Genomic DNA, 26,367 nt, shown 5'->3' on the forward strand with positions numbered 1-26,367 from the left:
GGCTACAATAACCTAAACTCTTTACACCAGCATACCTTCCCTTATGAAATTTTAACATGTTCTTAAATTTTCCTCCCTGTAGAAGTTTTTGAAGCATTAGCTTTCCTCTCAAGATGCATTGCTGGTAATATGTTCTCATGCATGATATAAACTTTTTTCCTATGCAACCTTTGCATCATGAGTTTATACCCAATATCTTCTCATTTATGATTATATACAGTTAAGGGCAAGACTGTTTGAGACTAAGCAGTTAGTTTTCAAGTTGGTGTTTAAAACACATGTTGACATGAATTATGTTTGTGGATAAATTGTGCATACTTTGTATTAAAAAATGTTAGGGTGCACAAAGCAGGTCAGGAGCAACGTACTTTGTGGTAAATGGCTCAAATCTCTCATGTTCCTTCACTCCTACAAAAATGTAGTCTGAGTAACTCTCACAAAATGCTGGAGGAACTCAGCAGGCCAGGCAGCATCTGTGAGGGGGGAGAAGTAAAGTTGACGTTTCAGGCCGAAACCCTTTGTCCTGCTGAAGAGTTTCGGCCCGAAATGTCAACTGTATCTTTTTCCATAGATGCTGCCTGGCCTACTGAGTTCCTCCAGCATTTTGCGTCAGTTGCTCGGATTTCCAACATCTGCACATTTTCTTTTGCTTGTAAGATGTAGTCTGATGTCTAATTGAACACTGTACACTTCACTTGCCCAAGGTAGAGTTTGTAAGAGAATTTTTTGAGACTTCCTATGAAATATGCATGATTAGGACTCTGTCTACTGACTTGAATATCCACTCTGTCCTCAACAGGGTTGCTGCAGCTATGTCATAAACTTTATAATGTCTTCTAGCAATTCACCATGGCTTCTTTAACAGCAGCTTTAACAACTTTAACCTTGGAAGGAAAAAAGGCAGCAGATGGCTTTGGAAAAAAATTCACTTCTATTCTTATTCATCCAAGTTTCACACTGTAGTAACTTGGATTTGTATCAGTTTTTCATCAGTGAAAATCTGAGTAGTTCCAATTTAGTAACTGTGAGGGCACCTTCCATCACAGAAGTTGCAGCTGATCACAAAGGTGGTGCACACCACCTGCTCAAAGCAGTTAAAGATATCATCCTGGTAGAAACATACTTTCAAATAAAATGCCATAAATTTTAATAAACTGACTAACTATGCTTTCTTTGCACATTGGGTTAATAGTGTTCTAATTCTTTAAAACTTTTCATAGTCAGGAACTCACTAGGAGGAATTTCTTTAATTTATTATTCATCTTGTATTAGTACACTCTATCCTGCATTTTGTCCCGTCATCACAATTAAGTGGTGATAATTTGGCATCATATCCTTTAGTTCCATAATAAAATGGCTTTAAAATTTCAGCAATTAGGTATTTCCTATCCTTTGTCAATTGAAGATGCAAACTGAATCCAATTTAAACTGTTTCCATGACCAACTATTCCACACCATTTTCTCTTATGATTGAAAAGTATTTTCTTTCTGTTTACATGCAGCAAGGACATATGGGCGAAGGAGAGGTAAAACTGAAAATTAGTGTAATGTATTCATAGTATTGCATCTCAGAACAATGGACTAGTATTTAATCACTTTTTTTACACATCACTTCAAATAAGTATTTTAAGTTTCATATGCAAACAAGTGTATTTTGCTTAAAATAAAACTAATTTTCAGTGTAAATATGTCATATAATTGTAGACACGATCTTTCTAATTTCTGAGATTCATGACGCTGGTTTCTACTTCTATTTCATGAGTATATTGACCAATATTATAATACATTTTAATTTTCTAGAGTTATTGGAGAGGAATTTAGAGCAGATCTGCTTATTGGGGGGAGGGGGCAGAGGGAAATCTTAAAATAACCCTGCTACCTAGTTTGTTCTGTCAATATCTTTGAGCTTCTGAGTCAGAAAAAAAATCCTTTTTAATATGTACTTCATTTGATATTGTTACAAATTTGGATCCAACAAAGTTTAATAGTTGGTTCAATGTTCTGATAAACTGCTGCACAACTTGAAGGCTTTATGGAGTTTTGGAATATTATAATGCTTTTGAAAATAGTACAGGAACAAAATATTGGAAATATCTAGCAGAACAATGAAGATAGGAAGTATTTAATGATTCAGTTTGATGACTTTTCATGAGATCTGACAAATTTTGATGGTAACTGGAAAGACTGGCATTTGGAAATGGTTGAACTTTGTGCTGAATCCTAATGGATGTGAATGTATTGGTTCAGAAGATAAGATACTATTCCAGAAACTTGCGCTCAATTGCCATTTTCAATGTGAGAGGCCAAAGACTGTGGGGGTTACTGAGATTGAAGTTTTAACTGTAGCTATAAATTCTTGGGTCACCCTTGCAGATGGAATGAAGATGTTCTGTGAATGGTCAGCTACACATGGTTACCCTAATACAGAGGAGGCTACATTGTTAGCACCTTGTGCAGTACATTAAATTGGAAGTATTACAAATGGATTACTGCTGTTTCGCTCTGGATGGTGAAAAGGGAAGTTAAAATGTCAGATGTAGCATGGAAAGTTGCTGTGAGAAGTGTTGGTATTTTGGGGGAGAATAAACTAAGGAGCTGTGGTCCCTTTATTCCCACCCTTTAGGTATACAAAAGGACCCATTTCATTCATGGCTCTTTAGTTTATTCTCTGGAATCTTATTGAAGATTACAGAAATTAGAGAATATTCAGTCACTTTGAGTCTGGTGGAGTGGAAAGTGGGGGCAAGGGGAATCCTGCCCTAGTCATAGTTCTACAGCGTAGAAAAGAGGCCCTTAAACCCAACCTGTACATGCTGACCAGCACACCTTAGACTAGTTCCATTTGCCCATGTTTGGCTCATATTCCTTTAAACCTTTTCTATCCAAATACCTGTCCAAAGTGCATCTGCCTCTACCACTTCCTCTGGTAACATATACTTAACACCTCTATATGAAAAATATTGCCCTTCAAGTCTCATTTAAAAAATTCCCCTCATCTGAAATCTTAATTTGTTAGTTTTAGATTTCTCTACCCTGAGGAAAAGACTGACATTTCTATGTCCCTCCTAATTTTATAGAATCCTGCCTTCTATGCTTCAGAGAAAAAAGCCCTAACCTCTCCAGTCTCTCCTTAAACTTAAACCCTTCTGCCCTGGTAACAACCACCTGAATCCTTCTAGCATCCTTTCCGACCTAATGATACCCTTCCTATAGTTAGCTAACAGAATTGCACACAGCGCTTCAGATACAATTTTTCCAACATGTTATACAATTGTAATATGACGTCCCAAATCTATACTCGATGCTCTGACTAGTAAAGGCAAGTGTGCCAAATGCTGCTTTAAGCCTCTCAGCTAGTGTTGTCACTTTCAGGGAATGATGTACTTGCACCTCCTAAGTCTCACTGTTTCTACAACACTCCCTGCGGTCCTGCTACTTTGCAAGTCCTACCCTCTTTTACAAAATTACAACACAAATTTGCACTTGTCTAAGATATCATAGCTGAGTTCTAGGTGTGGGGGGGAATGGAACAGAAATATGCAAAATAGAACAGATGCAGCTGAGTATTCTGTCAACTTAGAGGCAGAGTTGAGAGAAAAGAAAGCATCTTGAAAGCTTTGGTATGGAACACCAATCATTGGAGCAGATACAACAGAGCAGGAGAAATTAGGAAACTGGGACAGAGTCCTTGTAGGATGCCGAGTTGAAGGTGAAATTAAAATATCTGTGGGCCTGTAATTCGAACTGAACATTTTGCCAGCTGTTTATGATATGTGTAATTGTGACACACGAAAAATTTCCTTTATGCATTCTCTATTTTGTATGAAAATAATCTACTTCCTGAAAACTGTTCTGTTCTCCATTCCTTCAATTAACATAACCTTGGTAGTTTTATGTTCTCTTGCACTGTTGCATTCCACCAAGTGTTCTTGCTGTGTTCCTTTCACGTTGCTGTATGAATAGTCAATGTTAATTTTTCACAAACATTGTTCAAATCTCATGTTTCAACAGTACAAATACAGTTTAACATTTGTATTAACAATCTTAAGGAAAATGTTCACCAAATTGGAACTGCAGGTTTAATTTTTTATTAAGTTTAATATTTACAAATATATTGATTTTACCTTTTTAGTTCAGAATTCAAGTTTGTCTGCTTCCTTAATGCATATTTTTAAAAGGATACTAGCTATCAGCAGTATTATTCCCATTGAAAACATTTTTCACAATCTTAAGTCTTAAAATAAAAAGTAAGAATATATTGCAAATAGCATTAATGTTCATGCCTTTGCATCAACAGCAAAATTGATAGCAAATTAATTTGCATTCAAAAGATGCAAATGTATAATTGAACACTTTGATCAAAAGATTTGTTAGGATTGTACGCAAAGTTACAGCCTCTACATTTGATTTGTATAGATTTTAATTCTCTATTCTTGTTAGTTTCCTTGTGGAAAACAAGATCAAACACTTTTTTTTGTTGGGGTGGGTTGGGTACAGGAAGAAGAGGCACAGAAGTATTCCAGAACCACCTCACTTAATATTAGTGCACGTTAGTATGTACGGTGGTCATGTCTTAGTTGCAATATACGGTGCCTATAAAAAGTATTCAACCCCCCCCCCCCCCTCAGAAGTTTTCATGTTTTATTGTTTTACTGAATTGAATCACAGTGGATTTAATTTGGCTCTTTTGACATTGATCTAAAGAAAAGACTATTTCATGGCAAAGTGAAAACAAATTTCTACAAATTGGTCTATATTTATTACAAGTATTAAACACAAAATAGTTGGTTGCATAATTACTCACCTTGTTCAAGTCAGTATTTAGTGGATGCACCTTTGGCAGCAATTATAGCCTTGAGGCTGTGTGGATAGGTCTCTATCAGCTTTGCACAGCTGGATGCTGCAATTTTTTTCCCATTCTTCTTTACAAAACTGCACAAGCTCTGTCAGATTGAATTGGAATCATGAGTGAACAGCCCTTTTCAAGTCCAGCCACAGATTCTCAATTGGTTTGGCTTCTGGCCTCTGACTTGGCCACTCCAGGATATTAACTTTGTTGTTTTTAAGCCATTCTGATGTAGCTTTGGCTTTATGTTTGGGGTCATTGTCTTGCTGGAAAACAAATCTTCTCCCACGTTGCAGTTCTCTTGCAGACAGCATCAGATTTTACTCCAGGATTTCTCTGTATTTTTACCCTCTACCTTCACAAGCCTTCGAGGTCCTGCTGCTATGAAGCATTCCCACAGCATGATGCGGACACCGCTATGCTTCACGGTAGGGATGGTGTGTTTTTGATGATGTGGGCTATTTGGTTTATGTCTAACATGGCATTTAATCTGGTGGCCAAAAAGCTCAGTTTTGGTTTCATCAGACCATAGAACCTTCTTCCAGTGGACTTCAGAGTCTCCCACAGGACTTCTGACATACTCAAGCCAAGATTTCTTGTGAGTTTTTTTGCATCAGTGGCTTTCTCTTTGCCACTTTCCCATAAAACTGTGACTGGTGAATAGTTGTTGTATGTGTAGTTTCTCCTACCTCAGCTATGGAAGCTTGTATCTCATCCAGAGTTGTCGTAGGTCTCTTGGTGGAATCCCTCGCTAGCCCCTTTCTCACAAGGTCTTGAAAGGACAGCCTGCTCTAGGCAGATTCATATAGCTGTGCCATATTCTTTCCATTCCTTGACTAACTGCTCCAAGGGATATTCAGTGACTTGGAAATGTTCTTATATCCATCTCCTGACTTGTGCTTTTCAATAACTTTTTCAGAGTTGCTTGGAGTGTTCTTTTGTCTTCATGGTGTAGTTTTTACCAGCATTGGACCTTCCAAATATCTGTGTGCTTCTTTTACTACAATTGATTGAACCACCTTGACTGCACACAGGTCTCCAAAAAGAAATCTCCATTTAACCAATAATGTGACTTCTAAAATGAATTGGCTGTATCAGTGATGACTTGGTGTCATGTTAAGGGTGAATACTTATGCAAGCAATTATTGTTTTATGTTTGTAATTAATTTAGATCACTTTATAATGGGTTTTCATCTTGACATGAGTTGTTTTTTTTCTGTTCATCAGTGTCAGAAAAGCCATATTAAACCTACTGTGATTCAATGTTGTAAACAATAAAATTTTAAACTTCGGCGGGGTGAATACTTTATATGGGCACTGTAATTAAGCAATATGGTATTACACAACACAAATGGTTTCTCACTGATGAGGTTAAGGCCCTCTTTTGGTTGGGGTCAACCACAGATGTTGCATCTCAGCTGCCTACATGATATGCAAGCCAGGACAGTACGATATGGAGGGCAAGGTCTCGCCCATGTAGCAGACTCCCTTTTTCCACACAGTTGATGAATCAAAGCAACGGCAGAGATTGATATAGTTTGGTACCATCAGCGTCACAGGAGTTGCCAGTCAGCATTGAACTCATGTAGGACTGCTTTAAGGGCTCCAGCTCTGGATTCTTCCTTGGGATTTACTCCTGATGCCTTCCCCGTGAGTGGTTATAGCTGCAAGGCAGCAGAGGTTTGAGTTTTCCTTCTAGGTGAGCTGCCAGCCATGGCTGATAAGCCCTCATCTGCCCAAAGCAACTGGTTTTAAGGTGCCTGTAAGCCACCCTTGCCTCTTTTCCGGTTAGTAGAAACAGTTATGCTGGGCTTAATAGCTAAGCCACATTTGAAGCTGGTGTTGGTTGTCAGAGGCTATTTGAGACAGATGCCATTGAGAGCATTTAATAGGTAGTAGGAACTTATCCCTACTACCTCCCCTGGCTATAATAATGTCAAGGAACCTGGTTTCTCACTATTAAATACTTTAATCACTGTGGCGTAAACTTGGTTAATCCTCACCTGTCTAGGAATATAAACAAAGTTACTTTCTCATAATCAACCATTTTTGACCTGATGTCTTTGCTATGTTGCTCCCATGCTAAATGTTAGCATGATGTAGTAATGGAATAATCAAGTTGTGAGTGTCGCATTTTTGTGCGCTGCCTGATTCAGTTTTGATTTGAAAAAATCTCAATGGGATCTTGGATTTTCTGTGAGTTTTATAAATTCTAATGCTTTTTTATAGTTGTTTGCTGAAGTGAAGGCCTAACTTTAGTGGGATAAAATAGCACCAGATTGAGTTAATGTGAAACCAAAAAAAAAGAAACCATTTAAAGAGGATTATCTAGGTAAGGCAGGGATTTTAATTTTAAATATTCAATCTGTTGGAGGCCATGAAAATTACTTGGGATTCCCCATTTTACATTCTTTTGAAAGTTAATATTTATAACTCGGTCTTTTAATTTGCAACTAAAAATGTGTTTTCTGAGGTCAACGCAATTGCTGTTGATTTCATTTTGTGCATCCTGAAGCATAGAGAATATTATAAAAAGGTTTCAAGCTTTTCTGGTTAAACAGTTGCAAAATATTTGTTTCTTCTCACCTGGCCTCACAAGAGGACACCCAGTGCTAACAGCTGTGGTAATTATTATGGCTATATTGAGGGAAAGATCATCAATGTGAATATGTTTTCAAAAGCCAAATTATTTGTTATGGTGAGAAATCAATACACAAATGAGTATGTTGTAACATTGTTCTACCCTTTTGTAAAATACCTTGGGAAATTTTGGCAAGAATACCAATCAGTACATAAGTTTTGAACAGTTATAGCTATTATCAGATGTTTTGTGTTTGGCAAGAGAATATAAACTGCATAAAGAAACAGAATCTCCCAAGTTGTTTATCATCTCTAGATCCAAATTATTATTGAATTCAATAATTGAGTATTAACATTATTGTATTTAAACATACAAACTAATCCTATTTCATAACATGAAGTGTGGTTTTTTAATGCACAAAATAAAATTTCTATAGAGCTAATGCAGGATGACTTCATTACGTGGATTATTGCTATGTAAATTAAATAGATTTTGTAAAGTGCAACAGTGAACTGTTTAGTTCAAGGAGAGGAACAATAGACACAAATGATAGAACATTATTGGTTAGTATGATGCAATACAAGAGTTTGGACAGTAAAGAGAAATGGACCTAAAAATTCACAGTGTTTTATGCAGTACACAATTCAATTTTATTTTTTTAAATCAAAGGAAAATCTCTTTTTGTGCCTGAGTATCAAGCATACATTTGTTCAAGGGTATCTGCAGTGCTGTGTATTTAAATATTTGGCCCACGCATGCATGGCCAGAGAAGATTGCATCATAGCAAGCCTTAATTAGATTCCTGTGCTGATATTTAAAGGAGATTTACCCAGTTTAATACTGGGATTGCACCTCTGGTTGATCCTTGTGCATCTCTTGCCACAAATCCTGTGACTGTCTCCATACCAGAGACTCTGTAATCAATGCAGCTACCATTATTCTGGAAGTGCTGGTAACAGCAGGTCAGTTGAAATCTGTGGAAAGAGAAGTTAACTTTTCAGGTCTTGAACTTTTCAGAAATGGAAAAGAGAAGTTAGCTTTTAGCATCAGACAAATAGGGGAGGGATGGATAGATGATGGAGAATAGTGAGACCAAATTACAATGTTGCAGTTAAAAAGCAGTTAGGAGTGTATTATACTTCATCTGTGGAATGTGCTGCTAATAGTAATGTTGTGCGACATGGCCAACAAGTCAGATTATCCAAATAGGGAAGGGGAAAGGGATGAGGAAGAACTGAGCCAAAATAAAGACAGGCACAAATGGCATATTTCAATAGAGACAGAAAGAAGGAGCAAGTTACCAAAAGTTGGAGAATTTGATTGAAGCTGTCTTGTCTGCTGAGTAGTTTTGTTTTTGATTTTTCACACAATTCATCCATTTTTGCTCAATAATGATAGTGTAAAAGTAAGGTTCTTTGAGCATACAGACTCCAAGGTCTGTTTTGAAGCTTTACACATAGGTGCTTGGGTCTCAAACATATTTTGAAGTGGTGATCCTTTGATCAAAATGAATTCAGGCCTGCCACTCTGCTGAAGCAGGCACCATATGTTTATTCAGCTACAAACTTTTTCCAGTGGATAAAATTTCTAAATAATGATGAAATGAAAGATTTAGGATACAAAATAGGCAATTGATCTTTTCCCATAATGAATGATGAGACTGGAATTAGACTTTGAAGCTGATCATTGAAGTAGAACTCTTCAACATTAACAACAGATTGAATAAAGATTTATGGGAGCAATATAGTCTATTTGAGATTGTCATGGATTAAACAGTCTAGTTTTGTATACTTTGTAATTCTAGGTGGCATGTCATGTAATTTGGGAACAACACCCATGTATTGAATGCATAGCTACCTATCATTGTGCAATACAATGATGATTCAGTGCTTAAGAGGTGAGAGTAAGAGGAATAAGGTATTTGCTGGAATTTAGAGCTGCAAGGTGTGCATGGTAAGGCTTTGGAAAGATTTAAATAGTGATGAGAATATTAAACTGTCAGTAAGAGGAATCAAAGGTGGATTATTATGCAAATGCGTGTAGTTTTGAGGGATCTGGGTATTCCAGGCATCAATCCAAAAGTTAAGACAGGTCCAACAAGTAGTTAAGAACTAATGGAGTAGGTGTGGTGGGGCTAGTGTTCTGAGTTGCATCTATTTCAATGCACGGTGTATTATAGTCAAGGCAGATGAGCTTAGAGCATGAATCAGCATGTGTGATTATGATATTATAGCCAGAAAGGGCAGGACTGACAGCTTAATATTCTGGGGTTCCATTGTTTTAGACATGAGAGTATTAAAGTGGGAGGAGTAGCATTACTAGTCAGGGAAAATGTCACAGCAGTGCTCAGACAGGGCAGACTGGTGTGCCAGTCCCTTTGCCAGAAAACAACCTGTCCCAATCCACAGATCCTTTCTGATGCCATCAAAACTGGCCTTTCTCCAATTTAGAATCTCAACCTGAGGACCTTTCTCTAATTGTCTTGTAACTAATGGAATTACGATCACTAATTCAAGTCTTATAGGCTGAGGCTATAAGGGTGGATCTGAAGAATAAGAAACAGATGACACATTAATGGGATTATATTATAGGCCTGTGAATAGTCAGCAGGATTTAGAGGAGCCATTTTGTAGAGATAGCAAATAGTTGCAAGACAAGAAATGTTGTGGTAATAGATGAATTTAACTTTGCACGTGTTGACCTGGATTACGATACTGTAAAAGGGCTGGATGGGATATTTTGTCCAATGTGTTTAGGAAAATATCCTTAATCAATGTAGGGAGGTTTCAACTACAGTGAGCAGTGGATCTACTATTGGGGAACAAGACAAGGCAGATGCCAGAAGTGTGTTTAAGGGAAGACTTGAATTAGTGATCGTAATTCCATTAGTTACAAGACAATTAGAGAAAGGTCCTCAGGTTGAGATTCTAAATTGGAGAAAGGCCAGTTTTGATGGCATCAGAAAGGATCTGTGGATTGGGACAGGTTGTTTTCTGGCAAAGGGATGTTTGGTAAGTGGGGGGCCTTCAAAAGTGAAAATATTGAGAGTACAAACTTGATGTTCTATTAGAATAAAAGGTAAAGCTAATTGATGTAGAGTCCCTTGATCTTTGACAGATTTTGAGGACTTGGTTAGGAAGAAGGTGTCTGGCAGGTGTCGGCAGCAAGGAACAAACGAGGTACTTGAGAAGTACAAGAAATGCAAGAATACACAAGAGGGAAATCAAGTTCATAGCTTGTTAACGAAGTACAGTATGTGTCACTGTATACTATGCTAAGATAATTTTCTTGTGGGCATTCACAGTGAATACAAAGAAACACAATAGAATCAATGAAAAAACTGCACAGAACCAAGGCAGACAAACAACCAATGCACAAAATACAACAAAATTGTGCAAATACAAAAAAGAAAAAAAAATGATAAAAAGTTGATAACATGAGTTGTAAAGTTCTTGAAAATGAGCCCATAGGTTGTGGAGTTCGATCAGGAGGGCTAAAAGAAAGCATGAGGTTGGTCTGGCAGACAAGATGAAGGAGAATCCCAAGGCCTTTTACAGATATGTTAAAAGCAAAAGGATAGCAAGGACAAAATTGGTCCACTTAAAGATCAGCATAACCATCTATGCATGGAGCTAAGAGAGATGGGGGAGATCTTCAATGGATTTCTGCATCTGCATTTCCTTGAGAGTGGAACATGGAGTCTGTAGAACTGAAGGGGGGGACATGAGAAGTAATGCTCATTGGCTTGAGACAAATTAGGGTGGATAAGTGCAGTAATTGCAGGGCCCTGGCAGAGAAATTTAAAATGTCTTTAGTCACAGGTTAGATGCTAGAGGACTTGAGGATATCTGATGTTGTTCTGTTCAAGCAAGGCTCTAAGACAAAGCAAGGAAATTCTAGACCAGTAAGCCTGACGACAGTAGTGGGTAAATTATTGGAAGGTATTCTGAAGAACAGACTGTACAAGCATTTGGATAAACGGGGCCGAATTAGGGATACTTAATGCTGTCTATGTAATATTTCAGTAATATTTGAATGCTATCATAAATATATTGTTTTATTAAGCATTCTTTATTTACATGGTCCATTACAGATTATATGTAAGAAGTATGTGAATGGCATACATCTCTATATCACCTTGTCATTTTTGCACGCTTCAGTGAAGTAAAACTAAGTAAATACATTTACTGGCTCCCATGTTTTTCCTTTGATTAGCTTTTTGAGTCACAAAGCGTAATAGTGGCAACCAAGTTGTTTTAAAATGAACCTGAGAAGCATAGCATGTTTCTTTGCAAGGGGAGACGGACATTCAAGGTTTAAAAAAAAGGCAGAATACAAATGAAATTCACAGGTTCATAAACAGTGCTTAGTGTTGATAATAAAGAAAAGCAGAAATAGCTGGTTACAGTGGAAGGATAGACATGGTCAATTGCACAACACATAACTGGCTGTTGTATATTGAAGAAATTGAGCTGCATTTTAAAGTGGAATAGCTGATGAGAAACGAGTGTCAGTTTTGCTGAGTGCACTTGATGAAAGAGCATACAGTTTATTTGGAAGTTAGACTGCTCCAACCAAAATGAGCTTTGCTGATATTGTGAATGTAATGCAGGGACATTTAGAACATAAAATATTGTAGATTGCAGAACACTTGAGTTTCTTAGGTAGAATCAAAAGGCAGGGGAGTCCATTTCAGCTCATATGACTGAATTGAAACAATTATCTGAGCATTACTAGTTCAGTAATGGGCTTGCTGATACACTGAGAGATCGTTTAGTTTCTGGAACAAAAAATAGGATTCAAAAATGGCTCCGAACTGAAGTACAGCTCTCATTTTAAAATCATCAGCCAGAGCTGCAAGTGAATTGCAGTCAGAATGAAAGTGAGCATGAACAAAATTGTAAAGTCTAAATAGAAACCTGCCTGGCTGCACAAATTAGGTTACTGTTATGGCAGGGGCTCGTGTCACCAGACCAATGCAGGTTTAAAGGTGAAACTTACAGAAATTACAAGAAGTTATGATACATACAAAGAGCATGTTGGGCAGAGAAAAATAAATGGACTGCACAGAAGAAAAAGAAGTCAAGCTGCAGTTTCAAAAAGAGCACTAATCTGTATGCTGTTGATGAAACATCCAATAATAATGAGAGTGACACTGGACTGTGTAGCCATGGGATTTACAGTGTGAAAACTAATGAGACAAACAATATGGCTCACACCTGAAGTGAATGGCAAATTAATTGAGATGGAATTGAACATTTGCTCGGCTGTTCAGTCATTACACAAAATTGACCTTGAACAGTATTTCAAAGATACTGATCAAAGCCTGTGGATAGCCATCTAAGAACTTGTACTGGGGAAATGACATTCATAACAGAGAAAGCAACTACTAAAAGCAACTTTGGGCTTGTGTGTGATTTAAAAACAGGAGATGTAGTTGTCTCTGCCAATCACAACTTGTTTGAAGATGCATCCACAATTTGCATTCCACAATCACTGCAATAGAGTCAACTGAAAGTGAATTAAGGAAGCTGCTGGATGCCATAGCAGTGTTCAAAGATGACATTGGAAAACTCAAACATATCAAGAGTAAAATAGTGTTAAATGAAAATGCCACACGCTCATTTTAAAAAGCCCATCCAGTTTCTTGTACCATCTTTGTTAAAGTAGCTAGTGAGCTAGATTGCATGGAGGTTGAAGGAATTCTTTCCAAGGTTGAGTGGAGTCAATGGGCAACACCAGTAGTTCTGGTAGCCAAAAAGGATGGGTCTGTCAAGATTTGTCGTTTTAAGGTCACCATCAACCCAGTACTTAAGATAGATCAATACCATCTACCCAGGGTAGAGAATACCTTTGAAAACCTCTCTGGAGGGAAATGCTTCAGCAAAGTGAGCTTAACTGAGGCCTACCTATAGATGGAGATGGAAGAAGAATCCAAACTGTTTCTCACCAAAAACAGTCACAAAGGGCTTTATCAAAATAATAGACTTATTTTTGGAGTAGCATCTGCATCTGCAGTCTGGCAGAAAGCTGTACACCAGATACTGCAAGGCTACCCCAGGCACTCAGATTTACCTGGATGACATTATTATACTGATGAGGATGACAAGGAACATCTCCAAAATCTCAACAGTGTTAACTGTTAGCAAACAAATCTCAAGGTTGTATAATTTATACACTCTTCGGTAATAAGTGTACTTTGAATCTTTGAAGAAGGTTATGGGCTTAGAGCATAATGCAACAAGTGTGAATTATTTAAACCAAGCATCACTTAATGTAGTCACACATTGACACACAAGTCTGCTGAAAAAAAATCAAGCACTGGTGGATGCCCCAAGGTCACAGTTGCAGTCCTTTTTAGGATATGTCAATTACTGTAATAAGTTCTTGCCAAACTTGGCCACTGTGCTTCACCCCTTGAACTCATTACTACAGATCAGGAAGAAATGGCAATGGACAAAGTAGTGTGAGGTGGCTTTCCAGAAGGCAAAGTAAATGGTGACATCAGGCACTATACTCAAACATAATCCGCATTGTCCAGTGAAGCGTGACTGTGTCACCTTCCCTTATGGTACAGGTGCAATCATGTCACATGTTATGTCCAATGGAAGTGAATGCCCCAAAGCCATTGCATCACGTTTCCTTACTGTGGCAGAGAAAATTTACACATGGATTAACAGGCCTTAACTCTGGTTTGGGGTGTAAAATGTTTCAACCGGTACTTGTATAGGAGAGAGTTTACCCTTACTACTGATTATCAACAACTAGTGTCCATTTTCAGGCCACAGAAGGGTGGTCCACTAACAGCAGCAGTACAAATGCAGAGATGGGCTCTGTTTATTGAGGGACACAATTACAAGATTGAATTTAAGAGGACAATTAATCATGGAAATGCTGTTAGATTGTTCCATTTACCCTTGGAAAAAGAAATAGGTAAAAAATCTACAAAAGAGAACACTCCTCTTGACATATTCTCACTAATGCAAATTGAAAGTCCCCCTGTTCCAGCAGAGATGATCCAAAGGGAAATGAGAGCGGTCCCAAACTGCCTCAGGTATACATGGCAACCCAAAATGGCTGCAATCCTCAGCAGAATTTCCAGTTCCCCCAAGTTTACCAGCACTGGGATGAATTTGCTATTTTTGGTGTCTGGCTTATGTGGAGATTGAGAGTTGTTGTACTATCCAGGCTGAGAGCTACACGCTGGTCATCTAGGTGTGATCAAAATGAAAGCTTTGGCTCGAAGCTTTGTCTGGTGGCCTGGGATAGATCAGCAGATTGAGAGGCTTACCATGCATTGTTTGGCATTCCCACACGTCCAGAAGATGCCAGGAGCAGTGCCTCTCCCTCAATGGGAATAGCCTATATTGCTCTGGCAGAGGATTCATGTAGATTCTGCTGAACAATAGTGGGCACATGGGCACAAATCTCAAGTCATAGATGTAGCTACAAAGTGGCCAGAAGTGTTCCCAATAGCTTCCAGTACAGCCTCACACTGAGTTGATGGTGTTGAAAAGCCTTTTCTCAAAGGCTGGTGTTCCAGAACGCTTAGTCGGCAACAATGGACCACAGTTTGTTGCTGAGCAGTTTCAGTCATTCTGAAAAATGAATGGAATAAGATGTATGGTGCAGGTGTAATACCACGCAGCTATAAATGGCGGAAAGGTTTGTCCAGAATCTAAAGAATGCACTGCAAGCAATGTCAGCAGAACACACTACACTGACATTGAATTAGAAGTTCACCAATTTCCTCCTTGCATATCACAATGCAATACATTGCATAACCAACAACCCACCAGCTCTGCTCTTTGTAGGTCATCCCTTGCACTAATGCATAGATCTCCTCAAACCCAATTTCAGAAGGCATAGGCAAGACAAATAGAGGGTTCCTCAAACAAGGAGGATCGAAGTTTCATTTATGATTAAGCAGAACTGGCGAGGGACTAAAGAGGTGATCAAAATTGGGTACAGGTAATTGGAAAGATTAAGTACAGAACTGGACCACTTCGTACACAGTGAAGATTGCAGCTGATGTCATCTGGAGAGGAGACATCGATAAGTTGAGAGTAGAGTCATTCGTTAGAGAAGAAAGGTGAACCACTTCTTGCCATTCCAGAGTCAAATCCTACAGCTACCACAGTGGAGGCCCCAGAACCTAAGATTGTTTCACAGCCAAAAGTTGCTCCTATCAAGTAGAGAGACCTCCCTTGTCAGGAAAGACATCCCATAGAAGTAAGAAAATCCTCCACAGCAATTAAATTTTTAAGCGTGAATGGGATACTTCAAAGTTTATTATTCTGTCGCTATCTATAAAGTACTTGTATTATACAGTATACTCTGTGTGTGTGTGTGTGTGTGTATATTTGCCTTTTTTTCACCCTGATCTACAAAAAAGACTCTTTTGTGTCAAAGTGAAAACAAATTTCTATAAATTGATCTAAATTTATTACAGTTATTAAACACAAAAAAATTGATTGCGTAATTGCACATCCTCATCAAGTCAGTATTTAGTGGATGCACCTTTGACAGCAATTACAGCCTTGATTCTGTGTGGGTAGGATTCTGTCAGCTCTGCACATGTGGACACTGCAAATTTTCCTCATTTGTCTGTAAAAATTGCTCAAGCTCTCTCAGATTACATGGGAATCATGAGTGAACAGCCCTTTTAAAGTCCAGCCACAAATTTTCAATTGGATTGAGGTCTGGACTCTAACTTGGCCACTCCAACAACAACAAAACAACTTTGTTATTTTTAAGCCATTCCTGTGTAGCTTTAGCGTTATGTTTGGGGTCATTGTCTTGCTGGAAAACAAATCTTCTTCCAACTCGCAGTTCCCTTACAGGCAGCATCAGGTTTTTCTCCAGGATTTCATTTTATTTTGATGCATTCATTTAACCCTCTAACTTCACAAGTTTTCAAGGACCTGCTGCAGTGAAGCATCCCCCACAGCATGACGTAGCTACCACCATGCTTCACGGTAGTAACTGTATGTCTTTGATGAAGTGTGGTGTTTGGCTTATGCCAAACAGAGCATATCCTGATGGCCAAAAAGCTAAATGTTGGTTTCATCAAACAAAACAACCTTCTTCCAGCTTGACTTCAGAGTCTCCCACATGCCTTCTGGCAAACTAGCCGAGATATCATTTGGGCATTTTTCAACAGTGGCTTTCTGTTTGCCATTCTTACATAAAGCTGCAACTGGTGAAGCACCCGGGCAACAGTTGTTGCATGCACAGTTTCCCGTCTCAGCCACTGAAGCTTGTAACTCCTCCAGATTTGGCATAGGTCTCTTGGTGGCCTCCTTCAGTAGTCCCCTTGTATGGTCACTTGGTTTTTGATGATGGCCTGCTCTGTGCAGATGTACATCTCTGCCATATTCTTTCCATTTCTTGATTATTGACTTTTAACTGTACTCCAAGGGATATTCAGTGACTTGGAAATTTTCTTATATTCATCTCCTGACTTATGCTTTTCAATAACCTTTTTACAGAGTTGTTTGAAGTGTTCTTTTGATTCTTTGGCGTAGTTTTTGCCAGGATACTGACTAGACCTTCCGGATTCAGGTTTATTTTTACTTCTTTCAATTGAAATACCCTGACTGCACACTGGTCTTGAAAAGCAGATTTCCATTTAACTAATTATGTGACTTCTAAAACCAATTGGCTGCACCAGTGAAGATTTGGTATGTCATGGTAAAGGGGGTGAATACTTTTGCAATCAATTATTTTGATTGTGGAAATCTGTTCCTGTTTTGACATGTAAGAGTCTTTTTCTGTTGATCTGCCTCAAAAAAGCCAAGTTAAATCCACTGTGATTCAATGTTGTAAAACAGTAAAACAGTAAATCATAACTTTCAACTTACATAGTCCCTGTGTATTGCTGCTCTTGCTGTGTATTGCTGCTCTCGAGTAGCAAGTGACTCTGTCAGCACTGCTCATATCCTAAGGAGAAGTTATTTTTAATGTCTGAAGCATAGCAGCAGTTTTTACTGTAAAATCAACATCTAAATTGTGTATTGCATTTTATCCTTATTTCACCATACTTTAAAAGCAGTTTGACCAGGTGTAATTTCACTAAGTTTACCTCATATTTGATATATATAGTTGAGATGCATTCTATATTGAGTTGGAATTTATAGCTAAGCAGAGAGGGGTGTTTATTTAATATTTCAGTAATATTGTAAATGTAAAGTTTGATTAAGCATTCTCTGTATACATAATTCATTACACCACCATGTTGTATATGTACACCTCACTAAAGTAAAGCTAATAGACATGTTTTCCCTAGCTGTGGTGTTTTCTTTTGATTAGTTTTTGGAGTTACAATACATAACATTTAATGTGTCTTTGTGTATGATTAACCAATTTTGTAGAGTTTTTAAGGAGGTTACATACAAAATTGTTGAAGGAAAGACAAGGATTTTTGACAATGGCCTTTGACAATGTCATGCATGGGAGGCTGGTCAAGAAAGTTCAGTTGCTTAGCATTCAGGGTGAAGTAGTCAATTGGATTCAACATTAGTTTAGCAAGAGAAGCCAGCGAGTGGTGGTAGATGGCTGTCTCTCTGATTAGAGGCCTGTGAGTAGTGGTGTGCACAAGGATTAGTACTGTGTTCATTGTTGTTATCTGTATCAACCATCTGGATGATAATGTGGTAACGTGGATCAAAAAACTTGTGGTTGGCACCAAGATTGGGGACACAGTGGACAGCAATGAAGCCTATCAAAGCTCACAGTGAGATCCAAACCAGCTGGAAAAAAAGGGCTATAAAATGACAGATAAAATTTAATGCAGTTAAGTGTGAGGTTTTGCACTTTGGGAAGACAAATCAGGGTAAGACTTGCATAATCAATGGCAGGTCACTGAGGAGTGCAGTAAAACAAAGGAATCTGAAAATACAGATCCGTAATTCCTTGAAAGTGGCATCACAGGTAGATAAGGTCATAAAGAGAACTTTTGGCACATTGACCTTCATAAATCAAAGCTTTTGAATACTTGAGTTGAGATGTTATGTTAAAGTTGTTTAAGATGTTGGTGAGGCCTAATTTGGAGTATTATGTTCAGTTCTGGTCACCTACCTATAAGAAAGATATCAATAAAATTGAAAGGGTATGGAGAAAACTTACAAGGATATTGCAGGCACTTGACAAATGGACTTGTAGAGAAAGGTTGAATAGGTTGGGACTTTATCTGTTGGAAAATAGGAGAATGAGGGGAGAGTTGATAGAGGTGTACAAAACTAGGAGGATTATAGATGGAATAAATGCAAGCAGGCTCATTCCACTGAAGTTGGATTAGACTAGAACTCGAGACAGTAGGTTAAGGGTAAAAGGTGAAATATTTAAGGGAACCTGAGGGGAAATTTCTACACTCAGAGGATGATGCGACTGTGGAATAAGCTGCCCATGGAAGTGGTGTATATAGGTATAATGCGACATTTGAGAGAAGTTTGGATAAGTGTATGGATGGGAGAAGTATGGAGAACTATGGTCCAGGTGTGAGTTGATGGGATTAGATAGAATAGCAATTTGGCACAGACTAGATGATTGAAAGGCCTTTTTCTTTGGTGCAGCGCTCTATGGCTTTGCAAAAGCAAACAGTATGTTAATGTTCATAACTAATGGGTTGGAGTTTAAGAATAGGGAGGTTTTGTTACAGTGTTGGTGAGACCACCCCTGGAATATACTGCACTCTTCAGTTCCCTTGCATAAAAAGGATACAATCCCAAAGGATTGCACAAAGACTGGATTATCCACCAGGCTAATTCACAGGATAAAGGATGTGCTATCATGAGAGGCTAGACAGATTTGGGTGTGTATTTCTTTAGGAAAAAAAATTAGGTGTGACCTTAAACAAATGATAAAGTGATAGCTTAAAGGGGCTTGACAGGGTAAATATTGAGATGTTTTCACTAATGGAAGAGTCACAAACAAGAGGGCATAATGATAAAGTAGGTGCTGGTCATCTAGAACTAAGGTGCATAGAAATTTCTTCTCTCAGAGGGAAGAGAATTTATGGAATTCTCTCACCCCAGTGGTGGTAGAAACCAGATCACTGGATATATACCAGGGCACCAGGATAACATAGTGGTTAGCACGATACTACTACAACTCGAAGCTTCAGAATTCAGAGTTCAATTCCGAAGAAGTCTTCAAGAAGTTTGTGCATCCTTCCTGTGAGCTCATGGGTTTCCTCCGGACACACCAGTTTCCTCCCTCCTATATTCCAAAGATGTACCGGTTAGTAGTAAATGGTAAATAGTCCTGTGATTAGGATAGTGTAAATAGGTGGATTGCTGGGCGTTGCAGCTCATTGGGGTGGAAGGGCCTGTTCCATGCTGTATTTCTAAATAAATATTTAAGGTGGGGATAGATTAGTTGTGATCCTATTGATCAGTAAGGCAGGCTTGAAGAGCTTACTTGCATTTTCTTGTGTTCTTTGCTTCAGAGGAAAATGGATTGTTCAACAAAATGATGGACAAAAGAGCAGATTTTCCATTGCCCTGAGATCACCGACACTTGCCTCCATAGAGTGCAGCTTGTTCCTGATTAGTTGTTAGGAGCGTAGTCTTCCTTTGGAAAACTGACTCCCAACAGTTGGCATAGCCTACTGTACTCAGAACTACTACTTTGACAGCCTACAAGTCTCCACACCCACCCCCCCACCAATGCATCTCAGTCTACCTGATTTTCATAGCTGTCAGTATGGTCTGCGAATTGTAGTAGCTGGAATGTGGAATTGCGTTTGGTAGTTCTTAAAGCAGCATGGAGACCATGGAATGAATGAGTTTTATCATATTTTACTATGATTACATTTGGAAGCTTGGGCGAGCTGGGGAAAGAGCAAGCACTTCCACATACTATCCCTACATAGTGATTCTCATTTCAGTTTCTCATCACACTACAGTATATTGCTGCTGTCTAGTAGCAAGTGACTCATTCAGCACTGCTTATAACCAAAGGAGAAGTTATTTTTGTGTCTAAAGCATAACGACATCTACATTGTGTATTGCATTTTAACCTTATTTTGTCATACTTCAATAGCAGTTTGACCGGCAATTTCACTAAGTTTACTTCCTCTTTTTCTCCTAGTATTAAAGAAGTGTTGCTTTTCCTAAAAATTATTTTATGAAAGTTACGGTGTCCTCAAATTTAGGGAGCATTGAAAAAATTGTCACAACATGAGACCTCAAAGTGATCAAGGTTATAAACCTCATCATGCCCGTGCTGCAGTTAATCCTTCTCTCCCAGGGCTTTTAATGAGAAACCAAAGGATTTCTTTGATTTTATTTGGAACAGTAGCAGGCTACTCAGCAATTCATCCCTTTTCCAAGTTTAATAAGACAATAGACACTAGACAGTAGGTGCAGGAGTGGGCCATTCGGCCCTTCTAGCCAGCACCACCATTCACTGTGATCATGGCTGATCATACACAATCAGTACCCTGTTCCTGCCCTCTCCCCATATCCCTTGACCCCACTATCTATGAGAGCTCTATTTAACTCTCTCTTGAATGCATCCAGAGACTTGGCCTCCACTGCCTTCTGGGGCAAAGCATTCCACATATCCACCACTCTCTGGGTGAAAAAGTTTTTCCGCATCTCTGTTCTAAATGGCCTACCCTTTATTCTTAAACTGTGGCCTCTAGTTCTGGACTCACCCATCAGCGGGAACATGCTTCCTGCCTCCAGCTTGTCCAATCCCTTAATAATCTTTTATGTTTCAATCAGATCCGCTCTCACCCTTCTAAATTCCAGTGTATACAAGCCCAGTCGCTCCAATCTTTCAACATATGACAGTCCCGCCGTTCTGGGAATTAACCTTGTGAACCTATGCTGCACTCCCTCAATAGCAAGAATGTCCTTCCTCAAATTTGGAGACCAAAACTGCACACAATACTCCAGGTGGGGTCTCACCAGGGCCCTGTACAGCTGCAGAAGGACCTCTTTACTCCTATACTCAATTCCTCTTGTTATAAAGGCCAGCATGCCATTGGCTTTCTTCACTGCCTGCTGTACCTGCATGCTTGCTTTCATTGACTGGTGTATAAAAACACCTAGATCTTGTTGTACTTCCCCTTTTCCTAACTTGACTCCATTTAGATAGTAATCTGCCTTCCTGTTCTTTCCACCAAAGTGGATAACCTCACATTTATCCACATTAAACTGCATCTGCCATACATTTGCCCACTCACCCAACCTGTCCAAGTCACCCTGCATTCTCATAACATCCTCCTGACATTTCACACTGCCACCCAAGTGGCACAGCTGATAAGGGCACAGCTGATCTTGTTGTAAACTCAATTTTACACTTTCACCTACTCTTGATAATTTTTTTCCCAACTTGATTAACCTCTGGCTTAAAAATATTCAAAGACTTTCACAGGCCTTTCCAGGAGAAATTGTTTTGTCTTATCTGTCTTAAATGGGTAGCCCGCCCTTATTTTTAAACAATGAACCCTTATTCTAGATTTTACAAAAAGAGAGTTTTTCCATGTCCATCTTGTCAGGACCAATCAGTGTCCTTTTTTAAAATCAAGTTCCCCCTCACTCTTCTGAACTTCCCCAGCGGATGCAAGCAAAGTCTGTCCAACCTTTCTTCCTAAGGGAGTGCACTTATTACAGGCATTAATCAAGTAAACCTTCCCTAAATTGCTTTAATGCATTAACATCCTTTCTTAAGTAAGAAAAACAATTTTATGAATAGTTTTCCAATGTCGTATACATCTGAAGTATTACTTTCCCACTTTTGTATTCACTTATCCTAGCAATAAATTATTACATTCTTTTAACATTCCTCATTGCTTGCTCTATCTGAATACTAGTCTTATGATGCATGTATCAGAACACCCAGGTCCCTCTGCATTTCAGATATCTGCAATCTCTCATCACTCAGCTATTTGGATAGAACATAGAAAAATACAGTACAGGAACAGTCCCTTCAACCCCGATGTTGTGCTGAATTAATTAAATTGGTAATCAAATGCTCAACTAAACTAATCCCTTCTGTCTGCACAATATCCACATCCTTCCATATCCTGCAAATTTGTGTGCTTAGTTAAGAATGCCTTGAATGCCTTTATGAAACACACAGTATACTGCAGATGCTGTGGTCAAATCAACATGTACAAAAGCTGGACGAACTCAGCAGGTCGGGCAGCATCCGTTGTAATGAGCAGTCAACGTTTTGGTCCGAGACCCTTCGTCAGGACTGAAGAAGAGGAGGCAGGGGCCCTATAAAGAAGGTGGGGGGAGGGTGGAAGGTGCCAGGTGAAAAACCAATCAGAGGAAAGATCAAGGGGTGGGGGAGGGGAAGCAAGGGGGGGATAGGCAGGAAAGGTGAAGAAGGAATATAAGGGGAAAGCACTATGGGCAGTAGAAGAAGGCAGAATCATGAGAGAGGTGATAGGCAGCTGGAAGAGGAGGCAGAGTGAAAGTGGGATGGTGGAAGGGAGACCCGGTAATTCCCTCCCTCTCCCACCATCCCTCTTTCACTCTGCCTCCTAGCTGCCTATCACCTCTCTCATGATTCTGCCTTCTACTACCCATAGTGCTTTCCCCTTACATTTCTTCTTCACCTCTCCTGCCTATCCCCTCCCTTCTCCCCCACCCCCACCCCTTGATCTTTCCTCTGATTGGTTTTTCACCTGGCACCTTCCACCCTCCCTCCCCCCCACCTTCTTTATAGGGCCCCTGCCCCCTCCTTCTTCAGTCCTGACGAAGGGTCTCGGCCCGAAAAGTTGATTGCTCATTTCAACAGATGCTGCCCGACCTGCTGAGTTTGTCCAGCTTTAGTACGTGTTGAATGCTTTTATCATATTTGGCTCCATTACCTACCCTGCCGGCACATTCCAGGCAGCACCACTGTATTTTCTATAAAAAGGTGCCTCATCCCCAATGTATCTCCTTGAAACCTACCTCTGCTATTTTAAATTCATACCCTCTGTAAAATACTGGCTGTCTGTCTGTGCCTCTGATACCATTTTATAAACCTCAATCAAATCTAATCTTGACCTTCACCACTTCAGAAAAAAACGGTTTGTCTATCCTCTCCCTATAGCACATGCTCTCTAATCCGGGCAGGATTCTAGTAAATCTCTTCTGCACCCTCTCAAAAACTCTCCTTCCTATAATGGAGAGACCAGAATTCAGTGCAATATGCCAGATGTAGTTTTATAAAGCTGCAACTTAACTTCCCATCTATTGAACGCAGTTTCTCAACTACAAACGTAATAAATGTGCCATCTTTACCACAGTGTGGCCACCTGTAGGGAGTTATGAACTTAGACCCCAAAATTCTTGTGCACATCAACACTATTAAGGTTCTTGCTATTAACAGTGTACTGTCCCTTTACATTTGATCTCCCAAAGTACAACACTTCATATTTGACAATGTTAAACTCCATCTGCATTTCTCCATCCAAATCTACAATTGATCTATATTCTCTGGCAGTCCACTACACTATCCAAATACCATGAATCTTCATATCATCTGCAAACTAACTTATCTACCCTTCTATGTTTTCATTAAGGTCACTTAATTGTTTACAGACCTCCAGCCAAGATAATTTCCATCAACTGCTACCCTCTATCTTCTATGACAAGCTAATTCTAAATGCAAATAGCCAATTCGCTGTGTCCATGCAACTTAATCTTCTGGATAGCCTCCCGTGAGGGATTTTGTCAAATGCCTTTTTAAAATACATGTAGACAACATCCGTAGATCTAGCTTCATCAACCACCTTTGTCCACTCCTGTTAAAAACTCGATTACCGTAGATGTCGGATTATAAGCCGCTACTTTTTTCCCACATTTTGAACAGCTTTGAACACTGCGGCCTTTACTACGGTGCGGCTAATGCATGATTTTTTTTCATGCCGCCAAAAACATTTTGCCTCGTAACAGTAGACCAATAAAATTGATGAGTAGTTCACAGAGGTCCAATGAAATTGTACGATAAATCAAGCGCACTTTCACAATTAAATTATTGTAAATCAGTCATTTGTACTCACCCTCATCAACATGGAAAACACTCGAAGAAAAGCATTGTGCTGCCTTTATGGCAGTTATTTAGTTTATAATATTTTCGCTTAGTAATTCATTTGTTAGTTAAAGTTAGAAGTGTTTTAACTATATTTGTTTTCTGTACTACATCGCGGGATGCTATGACGTCACACCCGGTTTCGCCGCGTCTTGTGGGAAATACTGGTTTGCGATAAACGGGAAGGTGGGGGGCGAGCGGCGGAGCCAAAACGCTGCTTTTAAGTTAAAGGCGATCAATAACTTTTCCTGGTAGGCTGCAGTAAATATATTTTTTACCAGTCGTTAGGAGATATTGGAATGTTGTTCAGTAAAAAACGTATATTTAAAAGTAGCCGCGTTACAGGCACGGTTCGAAAAAAAGCATTTGCAATATGTATTTGTTTATGTTACCATATGGATTTAATTAAAAGTTAAAAAATCCTCACGTGTAATATCTTTCTGTGTAAATATCTCATATTACAACGTGGGACACCTGCGGCCGAAAATCCGGTGCGGCTTGTACAAGTACAAAATTGATTTTATTTCTAAAATTAGAGCCAGCGGCTTTTAATCAGGTGCGCTCTGTAGTGCGAAATCTACGGTATGTTAATAAGACACAATTTGCCCCATCAAAAGTCACGCTGTCTATCCCTAATTATGCTATGAAGTTCTAAATGCTCATAAATCTTATCCTTAAGAATACTCTTCAGTGACCTCTCTACTACAGATGTGAGACTCACTTGTCTGTAGTTTCCAGGATTATCCCCATTTCCCTTCTTGGATGATGACACAACATTAGCTACTTGCCAGTCTTGCCAGTCCTCTGGGACCTCGCTTTGGCTGGAGAGAAATGAAGATATTGGTCAAGGCCTCAGCAATATCATCTCTTGCTTCTCTCAATAATACATAAGGCCCTAGGGAATTTTTTACCTTAATGTTCTTTAAAAGACCCAGCACTCTAGGTCTATAAAAAGTGTCGTCGTCCCCCAGAAGTTTTTATGTTTTATTGTTTTACAACATTGGATCACAGTGGATTTAATTTGGCTTTTGCTTTGACATTGATCAACAGAAAAAGACTCTTCCATGTCGAAGTGAAAACAGATTTCTACAAAGTGATCTAACTTAATTACTAATATAAATCAAAAATAATTGATTGCATAAGTTTTCACCCTATTTGATGTGCAACCAGTTGGTTTTAGAAGTCACATTAATTAGTTAAATGGAAATCTCTTTCTGGAGACCTGTGTGCAGTCAAGGCATTTCAATTGTAAAGTACACCTGTTTCTGGAAGGTCCAGTATCCCGGCAGAAACTACATCATGAAGACAAAAGAGCACTCCAAGCAACTCTGCGAAAAGGTTATTGAAAAGCACGAGTCAGGAGATGGATACAAGAAATTTTCCAAGACACTGATTATCACTTGGAGTACAGTTAAGTCAATCATCAGGAAATCGAAAGAATATGTCATAGCTGTAAACCCACTTAGAGCAGGCTGTCCTCAAAAAATGGAGTGACCGTGCAAGAAGGGGACTAGTGAGGAAGGCCACCAAGAGACCTATGACAACTCTGGAGGAGTTACAAGCTTCAGTGGCTGAGATGGGTGAGGCTGTGCATACAGCAACTATTGCCTGGGTGCTTCACCAGTCACAGCTTTATTGGAGAGTGTCAAAAAGAAAGCCCACATGAAATCTTGGTTAGAGTTTGCCAGAAGGCACGTGGGAGACTCTGAAGTCAGCTGGAAGAAGGTTATGTGTTCTGATGAAATTGAACTTTTTGGCCATTAAACTAAGCACTCTGGTGTAAGCCAAACACCACACATCATCAAAAACACTGTCCTTACCACGAAACATGGTGGTGGCTGCATCATGTTCTGGGGATGCTTCACTGCAGCAGGGCCTAGAAGGCTTGTAAATGAAATGA

General features: G+C 39.1%; 1 protein-coding gene across 2 annotated transcripts in view; it reads left to right on the forward strand.

The window, feature by feature from the left end:
- cpeb4b (cytoplasmic polyadenylation element binding protein 4b) overlaps window positions 1-26,367 on the forward strand; it is a 105,694-nt gene that overhangs the window by 43,134 nt on the left and 36,193 nt on the right. The window contains exon 4 of one of the 2 annotated variants that reach the window (XM_073067714.1): window positions 1,503-1,526. The exons of the other annotated variant lie outside the window; for it this stretch is intronic. Within the exon in view, the coding sequence (XP_072923815.1) occupies window positions 1,503-1,526 (24 nt within the window). The remainder of the gene's footprint in view (window positions 1-1,502; window positions 1,527-26,367) is intronic. 2 annotated transcript variants of the gene reach the window in all.

The sequence above is a fragment of the Hemitrygon akajei genome, chromosome 15, assembly GCF_048418815.1.
Source record: "Hemitrygon akajei chromosome 15, sHemAka1.3, whole genome shotgun sequence".
In the NCBI taxonomy this organism is placed as follows: domain Eukaryota; kingdom Metazoa; phylum Chordata; class Chondrichthyes; order Myliobatiformes; family Dasyatidae; genus Hemitrygon; species Hemitrygon akajei.